The following is a 14,685-nucleotide window of genomic DNA, read 5'->3' on the forward strand; positions in this document are numbered from 1 at the left end:
TATATATATATATACACACACTATATAAAACTTGAAGGTCCAAAGCACTTCTGTTTAAATAATGAATGTTTATATCTTTATAATTTATCACTTTGTGCAAGCAAGGATAAACCTCTTAAAATCAACTTTATTATTTGCAAATATACCCTGTCTCCCTGAGACCAAAAGTCTTTGATGCCTGTCAGTATGAAGAACACCTTGGGTTCTGCCAAAGACACCATCCACCAGAAAAATCAGTTTACCTGAGTCAACGGTGTCAATTAGGAAGCCATCATTTCCACTCTAAATTCAGGTTCACTATGTTGGAGCTTTACAATCAATATTATGACTGAAACCTATAAAACCTTTTTAAATATACACATAGATCTTCGATTGACAGATTAGTTAGAAATAATATGATATTTTTAGTGAGAACACTTTATGGAGTTTTTTTTGTATGTGCCAGTTTCGCTCATCAAAAAATAACATTCCACTGAAAACACATCTCCATATTTAGTCTCTGATCTTTTTTTTTCTTTTAACTTCCTCTGTCTTCCTAAAATGGCAGCTCTTCATAAAGCAAATTGAGTGAGTTGGTAAAAATAAAAATCCCCTTTTCCAAATTTCTTACAGAAAAAACACTTTACTATTAGATTCTCCTGCAGACAATACTGTAGCCATTATTATTACGGTACTAGTGAAGAACTCCTGGTTCCCTTCTAAACCCCATCTCACCCGGCTTACGCTGCTTAACAAAGCTCCTCAATTTTAGTAAACACGCAACCCTGACGAGGAGAACAGCTTTGAAAACCAAGACGTGACACTATTATTCCAAATGTAGGACATGAAAAATTTACATTAGTGCCAAATCTATAATAGAACCACTAAAACTAGTCATGTATCCCGTTAACTAGTAATACAATCTGATATATAACTGAGCTTTGCAACTTCGTCGAGGGCACAATCCAACTTCTACAAATGAGACGAGCTTCTGATTCAATTATAGCCTCTCTTTTCCTCCATTCAAGCATTTTCATTCCCCTTATCTCTTTCTAAAGCATTTTCCCCATTTTTTCTGCTTGTCATTCCTCAAAGTTTTTGGAGAAATTACAAAACCTTAAATCACACTCTTTCCTGGGATAATAAAAATACTTTAAAATTGCCAGATGCTGTTGACTTCAGCAAGAGTAATCACAGCAAGCTGTTGAAGAGAGACTGACAATATTTTCATTAGCAAGAAGGGATTAAATGAAACCATTCTCTTCCCATCAAATCATGGAACCACTGTACAAACAGGAGCACAGACCTTTGGATATGGAACCCGTACAGTCTTTGGGTACTGCAGTGACTCATCAGAGTAGAAGGAGTATTCAATAAGTGGGACTTCTGTGTCGTTAAATTGGGCATATGCTAAAAAAGAGCCATTTGGAGACCACCACAGAGCAGAGTAGGCACTGAAGACTTCCTCTGAAAAAAGACATAAATTGTTCTGTTACAAGAAGTAGCTGATAAATTGGCTTTGGCATTCAAAATATTGTTCTCATTAGCTTTAGTAATTACAGTAGAGTTCAACTAATGAACCACTTTGCATTTGCTGGGCTTCCAAAATCAGAGTAATACAAATGAATAAAAATAAAATCTTCAAGGATATATCTGGATTGTAAAAATAAGTAACCCGTTGGACCATTTTAGAATATTTTAGCATGCAATATTTAATATAAGCTCTACATTTTTTTCTTTATCTTATAATCCTCTAAATTTATGCCTCAAAACATACTAAAAGTAAATTTCACACAGGAGGCTGATTCTCCTTTCTAATTTTCAAACAGTCAACATGCCAGCATACTCTCCCCAACTGGGCTCAGTTTGTACTGAGCCCGCAGGGTACTGGTGGGTGGTGTGTAGCTCCAGGCTATCAAACCAATATGGTGCCCAGAGTTTACTACTCTTGGCACAAACAAGGTGTGGGAAGGATAGATTTAGAATGGCAAGGAACTCCATTGAGACCCCTACTGAGAAACATCTCCTTGCCCAGCCCAGAAACTGAAAACTCCCTTAGATTAACACACTGCTCTGGTGTATATGCTGATGGGTAAGAGAAGAGGGTCAAAGAGGGAGGCAAATAAAAGACCAGATCTTGCTTTCCAGTACATTGTCGGGCTTCTTCTCAATCTCTGGCAAAGATAGCTCTTCCCTATGATTATTACGGGGTCTATACATGGGATATTCAATCACTGGCTCTTAATATGTTGAAAACTCCTTCACCAACCGTGAATGGAGGAATTAAGTGGACTGGGTGGAGACGCCTAGATATTCCACAAGTCTCATGTAAGTGTAAATGTAAAAGCAAAAGCATAGAAACTAGAATCTTAGGGTTGGGAAATCATGCATTCTAATCAGTTTTCAGATGCCTGATACCTCCTTTCAAGTTACTTCCAAATGCTTTTTTTCAACAACAAGAATAATAGCAAAAATAATTACTGTAATAAAATGTAATAATAATTATTGTGATGAGCAGCTGACATTCAATGAGTGCTAACTATGCACCAGGTATTGATAAGCAATTGACATCTATCATCTCAGTTAAGGCTCACAATAACCCATTGTATTGATAAAGTGAGACAAGCTTGAAGAGGATCAGAAATTTGTCTAGGATCACATGGCTAAGAATTGGTAGAATCAAAAACCAACCCAAATCTCCTTTGACTCATGCTTTTCATCTCCGTGCTATACTGCCCTTTCCTGCCTCTATTTTAGTATTTCCAGTAACAGAAAACCTACTTCCGGGTTAAGCAGCCTATTCTTCCTTTGACTGCCTCATATCTATATCACTGATCTATACACTCTTATGTAGCAATTTAGAATTTACAAAACATATCATATTTAGTCTCTGGGTGATGATTCATAGCTCATTGCACAAAGAAGGAAACTGAGGCATGGAGCAATCCAGTGAATTGCCTGAGACAAGAACTAGAACCCAGCCCTTATGACTCCAAGTCATGGTTTCTATTATAGTAAGAACTTGTTCATATACTGAGTTGACTTCTCATTCTTTGCAACTTTTACCCATTGATTCTGGTCTATAACACAGCTGCAATTACATAAAATCAATATAATCAGACCAAGATTTTGTTTTTTAGAATTACTTGTAAGTGTAATTAGCAGGTAGTGATGTTTGTCTTGAATCAGTGGTTATTTGGAATGCAGGACATATTTTTCTGTATTGACAATGTAGTAATTTCCTTCTAGGAACTGAAGCTATTAGAGATGCCCAAATTGGAGCTGTGAAGCTGTTCTGCATGTGAATGGCCTAGTCATGAACATGCAAAAGACTCCCTCCAGCAATTATCTACTTTAGAAAGAATGAAAGTGTTAGCTGCCCTCTTATCTTCCAGAGGGCCAGCTGTTTCTGAGAGAGGGTCACAGCTTTGGAAAGAGGCCACTCTTGTCAAGGATCCTGGAGGCTGGGTTGTGCTGTCCAAGGGTTAAAGAATCTCTAAGTAGCTAGTGCTAGTAAATTTCATTGTAAGTTTTAGTCAAGCACTTATTTCTAGGACATGAAAATTTATCTTTCTTTTAATGTGATTTGTTGTTGTTGTTATAATGAGTCAACTAAACTTGACTTGGACTTGGTAAGAACTAAAATTAAGTCATGAAGAAAAATTATTTTTTTAAACTACAAAGAAGAAAAAAAATAATACGATGAAATACAGATAAGTCTTTCTAATAAGTATGAGGAAACCTTGGGAACAGTTTGGAGCAGCCTCAAAATGCCTTTTATCTTGGCAAATACAGACATAAAAAATGTTTTTCTAATATTTTCTAAGTTTCTAAAATGTGTTCCTAATAGTTTCGACAACTCTGTATCCTAAAAGGGAGAATATTCCTTTTTAACTTTTTTAGTTTTATTAGTCACTTTTTCCTAAGCCTTTCTAATTGCTTTTTTATTCTTAAAAACAGGAAATCATAATTTGTCCAAGTTCAAATAAATACAAATCCTCTATAAAACAGGCATTTTCTTCCCCTGTACTCTCCAACCTGTATATATTATTTTATCATCTTCTCAATGTGATGGGATTATTTAGCTTTCCTTAGTAACTTTCGGGTTAGGTAGGCCTAATTAGAGAAATATCTGATGTTAATCTGGAGGCTTTTATGTTCCAGTAAAGGCAGAAAAGGTCTACCTACACAGAAAAGCCCTTTGTATCAATAAACCAGAGACAAGAGGAGTATTGTCAGGCAATGAGGACAGAGGAGTGCTAGGAATAGTTAAATTCTTGGTCAAGGAGACACCTGGTGCTGTGAGTTCTAAGAGAAATCTGATGACATTTTAAACAATGAAACTTTTTTTCAATCTCATTTAAATTTTCCCATTGCAAAAGAAACATTTAACTATTTTAAAAGCTTATAGATTTTCTGATTTGAAAAAGCTTTAAAGTTTCTACCTTCATAAACCCAGTCAGTTATTCCATTATATATTATATCTTCTTTCCCCGTCCATGTGATTCTGTAACTTGGTAAATTTGGTTCAATTTTAACATAAATGTCATTGTTCCAAACATATGCCTAGAAGGAAAAAAAAAACAAGCATTGATATCTATAATACATGTCATATTTTTATCCCGGAATTGTAGAAACACTTATCTATTGCAAATGTAAGGATTACCATAGTCAAATATTCCATTCAAACAGGAAGAGTCATTTACTCCTTCCCCTCATTCTTAAATTACAAGTGTACAGCCTATAATCCCAAAATAATCCTAAAACCATTAATAATGTGTTAAAAATAAGAAGTACATAACTACCACTATTTGAATGCTAAAGTATATGAGAAGACCGAGAAGGCTGACCACTTCTACAGGATGATATATGCTTGCATATTTCTTTATTGGGAGAATGAGTAGAGAGAAGGCAGTTGCATTCTGGAAGAGAGAAGTTCAGCTGCAGACAAACATTAGATCCTGGGCAATAACACTATGTTCTATAGTGAAGTATTGAGTTCCTAAGATGTCTGCTTTGTATCAGGGTTAGTAACTTCTGCCTATGAAAAATTTGAGCCTATATTTTTCTGACAACTGGAGAGACTCACTAACCAATTTATGACCCACTGGTGACCATGTGACCCACTGTGTGTTGTTTGGAATCCTCTCTTCTGTAATCAGCTGCCTGGAAAAAAGATGAAAGGAAATATTATCAAAAAGAATAACTCACATTGGGGTTTCCTTAAAAATATGACAGTAGGAAAGCCTAATAGATTTTATTGGGAAGTCACTGACCTTTTATTTAAATCATAAATGTCATATGAAGCTGTGTAGGAATGCCTCCATTGCTATGAAAGAAAACAGACATTTCAGGCTTCTGTGATACTTGATAATTTGGCCACTCACTATAGGAGACCAAGATGATAGGTTTGGTAATATATGATTGTATAATTCTCACATGTTATCATATCTTATAATTTCCTCCGAGAATTTTGGGATTCAGAAGTATCCTAGAGATCATCTCATACAAACTCCTCTGGAGTTCATCTACAACCTAGCTCTGGCACCACCTCCTCCAGGACCACAGTGCACCAAAAATGTCATTTTGTACAAACATTATCCCTAGCACTCACCATAGTGTGCTAAGATTGCCTACTTAGAAAAATGTAAATTTTCACTTTTCACCTATTTTATTGGCAAAAGATTTAAAAGATATATGATGCTATTGCTGATGGTGATGTGAAGAAATGTTTAACTTCATACACTGATGATGAAAGGTAAAGTGTTATAAAGTTTTTGGAAGCCCCCTGGCAAGATATATTAAAATTAAAATACATATATCATCAATATTTTAACAACCATCTCAAAAAGCTAGAGATGAAAGTCAAATTTTCAGTGACTGCAGAAGCATAGGGAAATAAAATTTTTTTTAAAAAGGAAGTCAAACTAAATCCAAAGTAATTAGAAGAAATGAAATAATAAAGGTAAAAGCATTGATAAAGTAGAAAACACATAATAGAAAAAATCAACAAAGCCAAAACTCAAGTCATCGAAAAGACTAGTAAAATTGCAAACATAGTAAAACTTAGGGGTAAAACAGCACAAATGACTGGTATCAGAAAGGAAAAATGGGATATCACAATAGACTCCACAGATGTTAAAAGATCATAAGAGGCTATTATAAACATTTTTTTGCCAATACATTTTAAAAATTAGAGAAAAGCAAAAAATTTCTTGAAAAATAATTTCTTAAAAGTGAGAAAAATTCTGAATAGTCTTATATCTAATAAACAAATTGAATCCAGATATAAGAAACTTTACATAGAGAAAACTCCAAGGCAAAATAACTTTACCAGCAAACTTCTTGTTATTTATTCAAATGAGTTGAGAATTTATGCCCACACAAAAATCTACACACAAATGTTTATAGCAGCTTTATTCATAACTGCCAAAACTGGGAGGCAACTAAGATGTCATTCAACAGGTGAGTGGATAAACAAACTGTAGTAGAGATCCATACAATGGAATCTTATTTAATGATAAGAAGAATGAGCTATTAAGCCACAAAAAGACATGGAGGAATCTCAAACACATATTGCTAAGTGAAATAAGCCAATGTGGTAAGGTTACATATTGTATGATTCCAACAATATGAGTTTCTGGAAAAGGTAAAACTATGGAGAGAGTAAAGAGATTGGTGGTTGCTTGGAGACTGGGGGAAGGAAGGGATGAATAGGGGAAACACAGGGATTTTTAGCACAGTCAAAGTCATCTGTATAATACTATAATGGTGAAACATGCCATCATACTTTTGTCAAGAGCCATAGATTTGTCAGAATCCACCATAATGGTAGATACATGCCATATATTTGCCAAAACCCACAAAGAGTTAAGCCTAATGTAAACTATGGACTTAAATTAATAATGATATATTAATATTGGCTCATTTGTTATAACAAATGGACCACACTCATGCAAGACATTAATAATAGGGGAAAGTGGGGGAGGGAGGATAAGGGAGTATATGGGAACTCTCTGCTTATTTTCTATAAACCTAAAGCTGTTCTGAAAAATAAAGTGATATTAATTAAAAAAAAATGAATCAGAGCTAACCAGATGACTTGAAAGGAGTTTCACATGGTATCATTGAGTGAGAAATGCAATTTACAAAAAACTATAGGATTTTATTTTTATAGACCAAGCAATAACTAAAAACATCCCTATATATTTTCAGAGTTATATGAACAAGAAGAAAAATATAAAAATATGGAAAGATACATATTAGACTTTAGAGAGCCAAGTGAAGAAGGGAAAAAATAAGACTGAAGATAAAAATGTATATGATCACATATTTGCATTTATGAAATATTATGTCTGAATATAGATGCATATAAAAATTAAAGGTATTTTCAAATAAGTTACTTGTCTATACGTCTGCCTTCTTTACCATACTCCTAGAGGTAAGAAATTGTATCTTATTTATCTTTGGATGCCTGGAGTCTATTCTAGTGCAAGCCACATAGTGAGTGTTCAAGAAATACAACAAATTACAATAAAATTCAAATTGTATCAATGAGGATGAGATGGATGAAATAGGTATCCCAAGGACACCTAGCTATATAATAGCAGAGCTGAGATACAAAGTCAGAGTTCCTAACCTTAACTATTTATCACTTCTCTCCCTTCTATGCTCTCATGTCAACAAATATTTATTAAATTCTACTTTTCGGGAGTCATACATTCCTTTCTTGAATCCTGGATTATTTTGACACACCCCATGCTTGTTTCTGGGCAACCTCAAGCAAAATATTCACTAAAGCCAAAAGGTGTGGTACCAGCTAAAACTATTAAGATGGATTGAGATGACTGAGCATGACAAACCACCACGGGTTGTAAAAGAAAACCCATGATGTTTGGTATGTTCACTTCATCTTTTGAAACAGATTCATTATTCTATTTAGTTTATAAACACTGGCAGCTATCATCTATTAGACATTACTGGATAACACAGAGTCCCTCCCCTGGAGCAGCTTATAGTGGAATGGAGGATATGCAATAGTAAACGACGATAAAATAATCACAATAGGATGTGCCAAGAGATATAATGGAGGTGGGTGGGAGAGGCAGGAATCATAAATTAGGCCTTGGGGAGGCAGAGAGGATTATGGAAAAGATGATTCTTTGGCTGAGGTTAGTGACAGAGGGTGACTGGGAAAGAGTAAAAGAGCATTATAGCAAAGAGAAGCCGAATGCAAAGATAGGAAAGATCACATTTAAGAGCAAAGGCTTTGGAGTCTTCTAACCTGGATTCAGGCTTTCACTGTGTATCGTGAAGCAAGTTTCTTTCTAAGCTTCCATTTTCTTTTTAGACAAATGAGGATAATGCCGGCAACAATCTCAGATGCATGAGAATGCATGAGAAGCACTTAGCAGGGTTCTGGAACATTGTCAACATAGAATCGATGACACAACTATTATCTCTATTTCCAGAGCACTAGGCAATGAGCAGAGATGCTAGGAGAACATTCATACCAGACTGTGGGGGTACTTATCCACTCACTCACTCACTTGCTCATTTATTTATTTGTAGCCACAACTTGGAAGTGATAGCACTAACTCAGTCATGGAGAAGTCACGTAGTAGGATCTAAAAAACACTAAAAGGTAGACCTCCAAGGAAATGTAATCGAATTAGACTTTTCTTTTTTCTAGATACATTTCATAAGAGTCACTTAGTCAAAAAGTATATGCTGTACAGAAAATTCTACTGGACTCTCTTGAAAGTAAAAAAAAAAAAAAGAAAGAAAAATAGTAGAAGATATAGATCCTTACTTTCAATAGCTTTATAATTTAGCACTTTGCAATAAAACATGTATTCATTTAACAATGATGTTCCGCATCTGCTATGTGGCCCTGTCCTAGGCACAGAGGTGTGGCAGTGAATAAATCACAGGGAAACTGGCACCAAATAAGGCAGGCAAAAAATAAGCAAAGAAATCAATGACAAAATATCACAAAATGTTGTGATGAAACTAAAATGGGTTAACGTGACAGAGACTGATTTGTGGGGTGTGGGTGGAAGAGCATGGCAGGGGGCAATGTTTGACAAAGTGACCCAAGAAATCTGGACCTGACTTAATAGAGAGAAGCATATGATGATGGAGAAGCTTCCATGAGGAAGCAATAGCAAGTGATTTTGCCTTTAGATGGGAATGAGGGTGATGCTTGAGAAAAAGAAAGAGCTGTGCACTTAAAGGTTCTCAACTCAGCATCATGGAATCTCCGGGAGGCCCACAGCTATGCTGAGTTAGTTGCTTTAGGGTAGGCCACAGATATCCGTGTTTTTTCAAAAGCTCCTCAAGTGATCCTCAGGTGCAGATGAGACGAGAAGCTCTGGCCAAGCATGCCGAGTGCAGGAGAAGCGGGTAGGAGATGTGTTCAGCCGGGCAGACTGTGTTCAATCACACAGGCCTCAGGATGCCAGGGTTAGAGCTGGTGTTTTATTTTGAGTGTGATGGGAAGCCACTGTAGGTGGCATAGGTGTGGCATAAACTAATTTAGAATTTAAAAGTAGTACTTTCGATACTGTCTGAAGCATAGATGGCAGGGGGAAGGGGACAGAGTGAAAAAAGCAAAAGCAGTTAAATACACGGGTAAACTCCAGTGACACAACAAATACAAATCTCCAACCGTGGCTGGCCAACTAAGGGCCACCAGGGGAATACACGCATTCGTGCACATCAAATGGCTTTTGTTGAACCTGGCTATATAGTAAGGTGAGCTGGTATTACCTTTCTGTTTCTACCTTACCTTCATATGTTAGTCTTTAACATGGACAACTGTTATTCAGGGGTTCTCAGCCCTGGTTGCCATTACAATCACCTATGACAGTTTAAAATATACTGAGGCTCATCAGGCACAGTGGCTCATGCCTGTAATCCTAGCACTTGGGGAAACTGAGGTGGGAGAATCGTTTGAGGACAGGAGTTTGAGACCAGCCTGGGGAACACAGTGAGACCCTATTTCTATGAAAAAATGGAAAATTAGCAGGGCATGGTGGTGCACACCTGTAGTCTCAGCTACTCAGGAGGCTGAGGTAGGAGGATTAGTCAAGCCCAAAATGTTGAGGCTGCAGTGAGCCATGATCATACCACTGCACTCTAGCCTGGGTGACAGAATGAGACCTTGTCTCAAAAAAAGAAAAAAAGATACTTATTCTGGCTTTACCCCAGAAACTTCTGTTTACTGATCTGGGGATTGAACCTGGACACTAGGAAGTTTTAAAAGTTTCTCAAGTAAATTAAGTGAATGTATTCTATAGATAGAAATAAGAAGCACTTAATTAAACAAACAATAATCCATTAATTGGCAACAGATGTGTCAAAGTTGGTACAAGATTCCGATTCACTTACAGTTAAGTTTAACAGAACATAGAGTCTTCATGTCCAGGAGAGTGAGCCCAGCCCAGCAAATCCAGGGTAAATATTACGATTAACAGTCACCATCCTGAGATGGTAAATGCAGCAGGGAATGGTTTGCTTGGCCTGAGTACAGCAGTGTTGGTGTGTGAGTGTTGGTGTGTGAGTGTTGGTGGGTGAGTGTTGGTGTATGAGCGTTGGTGTGTGAGCGTTGGTGTGTGAGCGTTGGTGTGTGAGTGTTGGTGTATGAGTGTTGGTGTGTGAGTGTTGGTGTGTCCTCAATATTATTTATCCTAGAAAAGGAAGATCAGGGGTGGGAATCCCCAGCTTTGTATTTTGCTTGCAATACAGGGTATCTTTACAAATTTGTAATCTTCACTACATGTCTCAAAACTTCCTATACTTGAACAACTTGTCAAATCCATGAGTAACCAAAAAGCTGTAGTTAAAGTTATGGCCACCCATATCCATCCTAAACATGAAGAGGATGTATGATTAAGCTGTAACCTTTCCTGAATGTGTGAGGATGTGGAGTTGGGCTGGGTAACTGGGGGAAGCTGAGTGCTCTTGATGGAATCTTTACGATCTGTGGTGAGGCTCTCCTCCTTAGAATAGTTTGTATATGGTAGGGCCCGAAGGTTGGGAGATGGTCTGGGCCATCTTGCGGAATCTTTTCTGGAGGATGGAAAGTTTAACTCTTTCTTTTCTTTTTCTTTCTTTCTTTTTTTTTTTTTTTTGACGGGGTCTCACTCTGTCCTCTAGACTATAATGCAGTGGCACAGTATAGGTAACTGTAGCTTCCAACTCCTGGGCTCAAGTGATCCTCCTGCTTCAGCCTTCCCTCCTAAGTAGCTGGGACTATAGGTGCATGCCACCATGCCCGACTTTAACTCTTTTAAAAACACATATCTATGGAGGCTCTTACTATACATAAAGCTGTGACAAAGGAAATAAAGGGTTCTGTCATTAGGTGTACAAATCAGACATGTAAACTTACTTTTAAATATGTGTGTAAGTACAAATTTTTATTGACTTATGTTATTAGTACATATTAGAACAATATAATATTAACTGTGCTTTCTAGTATTTGAAAGCACTAAAAATGAATTTCTTTTAAAACACTGAACTTGTCTTTAAGAATGAGAATGACTCTGATTCTGAATTAATGAGTTTTAGTGCCTATTACATTACTTAGATGTTAATCTTAAGTATCCATACACTTGAAATCGGTTATAACATAGCATACTCTTGGATTATTTAAATGTTACAGTAAGAAAGCATTTATTTTACCTTCACGTAGTTGTATTCTAAGAGAATAAACTGCCCATCAGGAGATATTGAATAATCATTGATAGAATGTCCAAACTCATCCTGTCAAACAAGAAGAACAAAGAAGAATTGAACAATTCCATTTCATTGCCATCACTGTGCACTTACTTCATAGGGGGTACTGTTCTAGACATGTGGCTTGTGCTTTGGGAAGTCCTAATCTAGCAGAGGTGGCATATTCACCCACACAAATGACCGTGATGCAAGGTAGGTGGTGATCAATGTTAGAAAGCCAGAAAGGGAAGGATTAATCCTAAGAGGAAAGATGCCTGCGAGAGTGAGGATGAGGAAAAGAAAACTTTCTCAACAGCGGGAATAGCGTAAGCAAAATGCCAGGCATGGGAAAGGACGTGGATGTTTAGAGACTCTTTAAGGGTCATGTGTAACCTGAATATAGTTTGTGGGGGGCGCTGGTGTCAGACAGAGTGGAAGGTGAGAGGACAACAAATTAGAAAAATAGCTGGGACCTAAATATAAGATGTGGAACTAGATCTATTTTTTTGCATGTGGAAGTGATAGAATCATATCTATCTTTTACAAAGATACTCTGGTGACACAGTGGCTGAAATGAGAGGGAAGAGCGGAGGGCTGATATCAGCCTAGATATGGGGAGTGCAGTGGTCTGGTGTACAGAATGCAGATAGGGACACAAGTTAGAGCACTCATTACCACAAGATTAAATGAGGGTTTAAGCGAGGACTGTCCAGTGGAAATGGAAACTGAGAGATACCTGACATGCAGAGGGAGAATTGTCGCCAACTATGGGGGATGACAGGAGTCAATGATGATTCTGAAGTTTCTAGCTTAAGTGACTTGGAGGAGAATTAAGTAACTTTTACCAATACTGGGAACTCACAAAAAAGAATAAGATGCTTTCAGTGTGCTAGAACAGTGGGGGAAAGATAACCAGTTTAGCTTGGGATTTTGAGTTTGAAATCCACATGTAGGAACCAGCAGGCTACTAGAAATTAAAGTTTAAATCTGGGAGAAGGTTAGCGTTAAGTGTGTGTATACGAGAGTCAAGCCAGAGAGGAGGGCAGTAATGCTGTGGGGTTGCATGAAATTCACCAAAGGAGAGCATGCAAAGTGAAGAGGGAGGCAAATGAAGATGCAGCCCCAAGGAGCACTTACATTTAAAAATATGGGCAGAGGAAGAGGAATCGTCAAAGGAGACTAAAAAGTAGCCAAGGCAGGGAGCATTTCAAGAAGGAGAGAAAGATCCACTTTGCCATATGCTGCAGAAAGAGTCCAACAGGTTGAGAAATGACAGTACTCGTGATTCCAAAGGTAATGAAAAAAATCCCCAGAATTCTATGCATGAATTAATTACGTGATTAAACATACAAATGTACTGTTCTCCAAGAAAACTGAGCTGTTTCCATATTCAGCATTGAATACCAAGATATTATTTTCTTGTTTGTAGAGATATTCATGATCTAAAGAGAGAAAACAACCAGATCAAAATTTCAAGTTGTTATTAAACATCTTCATAAGCTGAAAATTACAGAATACAATTTAAGTTCACAAATACCAAATAGGCATTTCTAAGTTGAGAAAACATGAATGATATTATACTAACATTCATTCATTTTTTCATCATTATTGTCAAGGTTTCAATTCACATTTAATTTTTTATTATACATGTCAAAGAAATACTTGGGTTCCTTTCAGTCTTTCTCCCTTTGCACTTCAAGTAGAAAAAGAAAAAAAAACTCTCTATAGAATTTTTAAAAACAAGGATTACCTCTTCTCAGTGCCATAAAAGCCCACATCTCGACTTAACTAGAATGAATGTAAGCATAAAATCTGCCCTACCCCAAAAAATTCTTACCTGAAATCCATCTTAAGGAGTATAACTTCAGTCTATAAGTATTTTTTAAGTAATCAGTTAGAGTGTAAGTTTTGCGACTGTCAGCTGTAGCATCATCTGCTGGTTGAAAGAAAGAGCCAAATGTTCATTTCAGTAAGATGGAATAACCTAAGTTTTGGATAAAATAAACAAATGGATCTCTACAATATACCCTGCTCAAAAAATTCAGAAATATACTCACAAAATGCAAGACACATTTTAAAAGACTTCAGACTGAATGGATGGAGTAAACATGCATTTAACTACGAAGTGTGTGAGAGTGTGTGTGTTTCACTCTGCTGTATTATGCTATATTAGTGGGCTTTACTTTGAAGGTCTAGATCAGCTATGTCCTATAGAAATAGAATGTGAGTATATTTTCTAGTAGCTATATAAGAAACAAAATTTTAAGGTAAAAATAATTTTAGTAGCACATTTTATTTAGCCCAATACATCCAAAATATCATTTTGCCATGTAACCAATATTTAAACATTATGAGAACTTTCATGTTCTTTTTTTCATTCTAACTCTCAAATCTGATATGTAGTTTATACTTACAGCATATCTCAATTTGACTAGGTACATTTTAAGTCAATAGTTACATGTGGCCAGGTGTTCAACGACTACTGTAGTGGATGGCCTGGAGCTAGATCATCCTTTTCAGAGGCTTTGGGGCCCAGTTTCAGGCCCTCCTGCTTCTCAGAGACCCTTAAGACATGCTGATCACCCAATTCAGGGAGCTTCATTAATATCACCACTTTTCTTTGAAATTAACAGAATTTGTGTGTTTCTATATTCTACCACTGGTGACCCAAATTCAAAGTCTGAAAATCATTTTTGATACTTCTGTCTGTTTTTCCACCATGCCCATCTAATTGACCCTCTTGATTATTCCTGGAAATTTTTTTTCTGGGTATCCCTGACATTAGATTCTCCCAATTCTCTCCCTCCTCTGCACCACCACTAGAATAATTTTTCTAAACCACTACTTTCATTCTGGTGATCCCTTCGCCAAAAGTTTTCAATATTTCCCCATTGCCTACAGGAACAAGATTAACACTCCTTAGCCTGAAACTCACAGCCCTCCACGACCGACACAAGACTGTCTTATGTCACTCTCTCCTTGCAG

The 14,685-nt window shown here is 36.8% G+C and overlaps 1 protein-coding gene across 2 annotated transcripts in view; it reads right to left on the bottom strand.

Moving 5' to 3' along the window:
* The window catches only part of DPP4 (dipeptidyl peptidase 4), an 82,614-nt gene that overhangs the window by 41,613 nt on the left and 26,316 nt on the right, over positions 1-14,685 (bottom strand). Inside the window, exons 3-9 of one of the 2 annotated variants that reach the window (XM_003820939.5) lie at positions 13,538-13,636; positions 13,051-13,142; positions 11,668-11,748; positions 5,256-5,308; positions 5,073-5,145; positions 4,425-4,545; positions 1,286-1,446 (exon numbers count right to left, since the gene is read on the bottom strand). In XM_003820939.5, coding sequence (XP_003820987.3) covers positions 1,286-1,446; positions 4,425-4,545; positions 5,073-5,145; positions 5,256-5,308; positions 11,668-11,748; positions 13,051-13,142; positions 13,538-13,636 — 680 coding nt within the window. The remainder of the gene's footprint in view (positions 1-1,285; positions 1,447-4,424; positions 4,546-5,072; positions 5,146-5,255; positions 5,309-11,667; positions 11,749-13,050; positions 13,143-13,537; positions 13,637-14,685) is intronic. The other variant, XM_057301423.2, reaches the window with a different exon arrangement.

Source organism: Pan paniscus, chromosome 13 (genome assembly GCF_029289425.2).
Source record: "Pan paniscus chromosome 13, NHGRI_mPanPan1-v2.0_pri, whole genome shotgun sequence".
NCBI classification, from domain to species: Eukaryota; Metazoa; Chordata; class Mammalia; order Primates; family Hominidae; genus Pan; species Pan paniscus.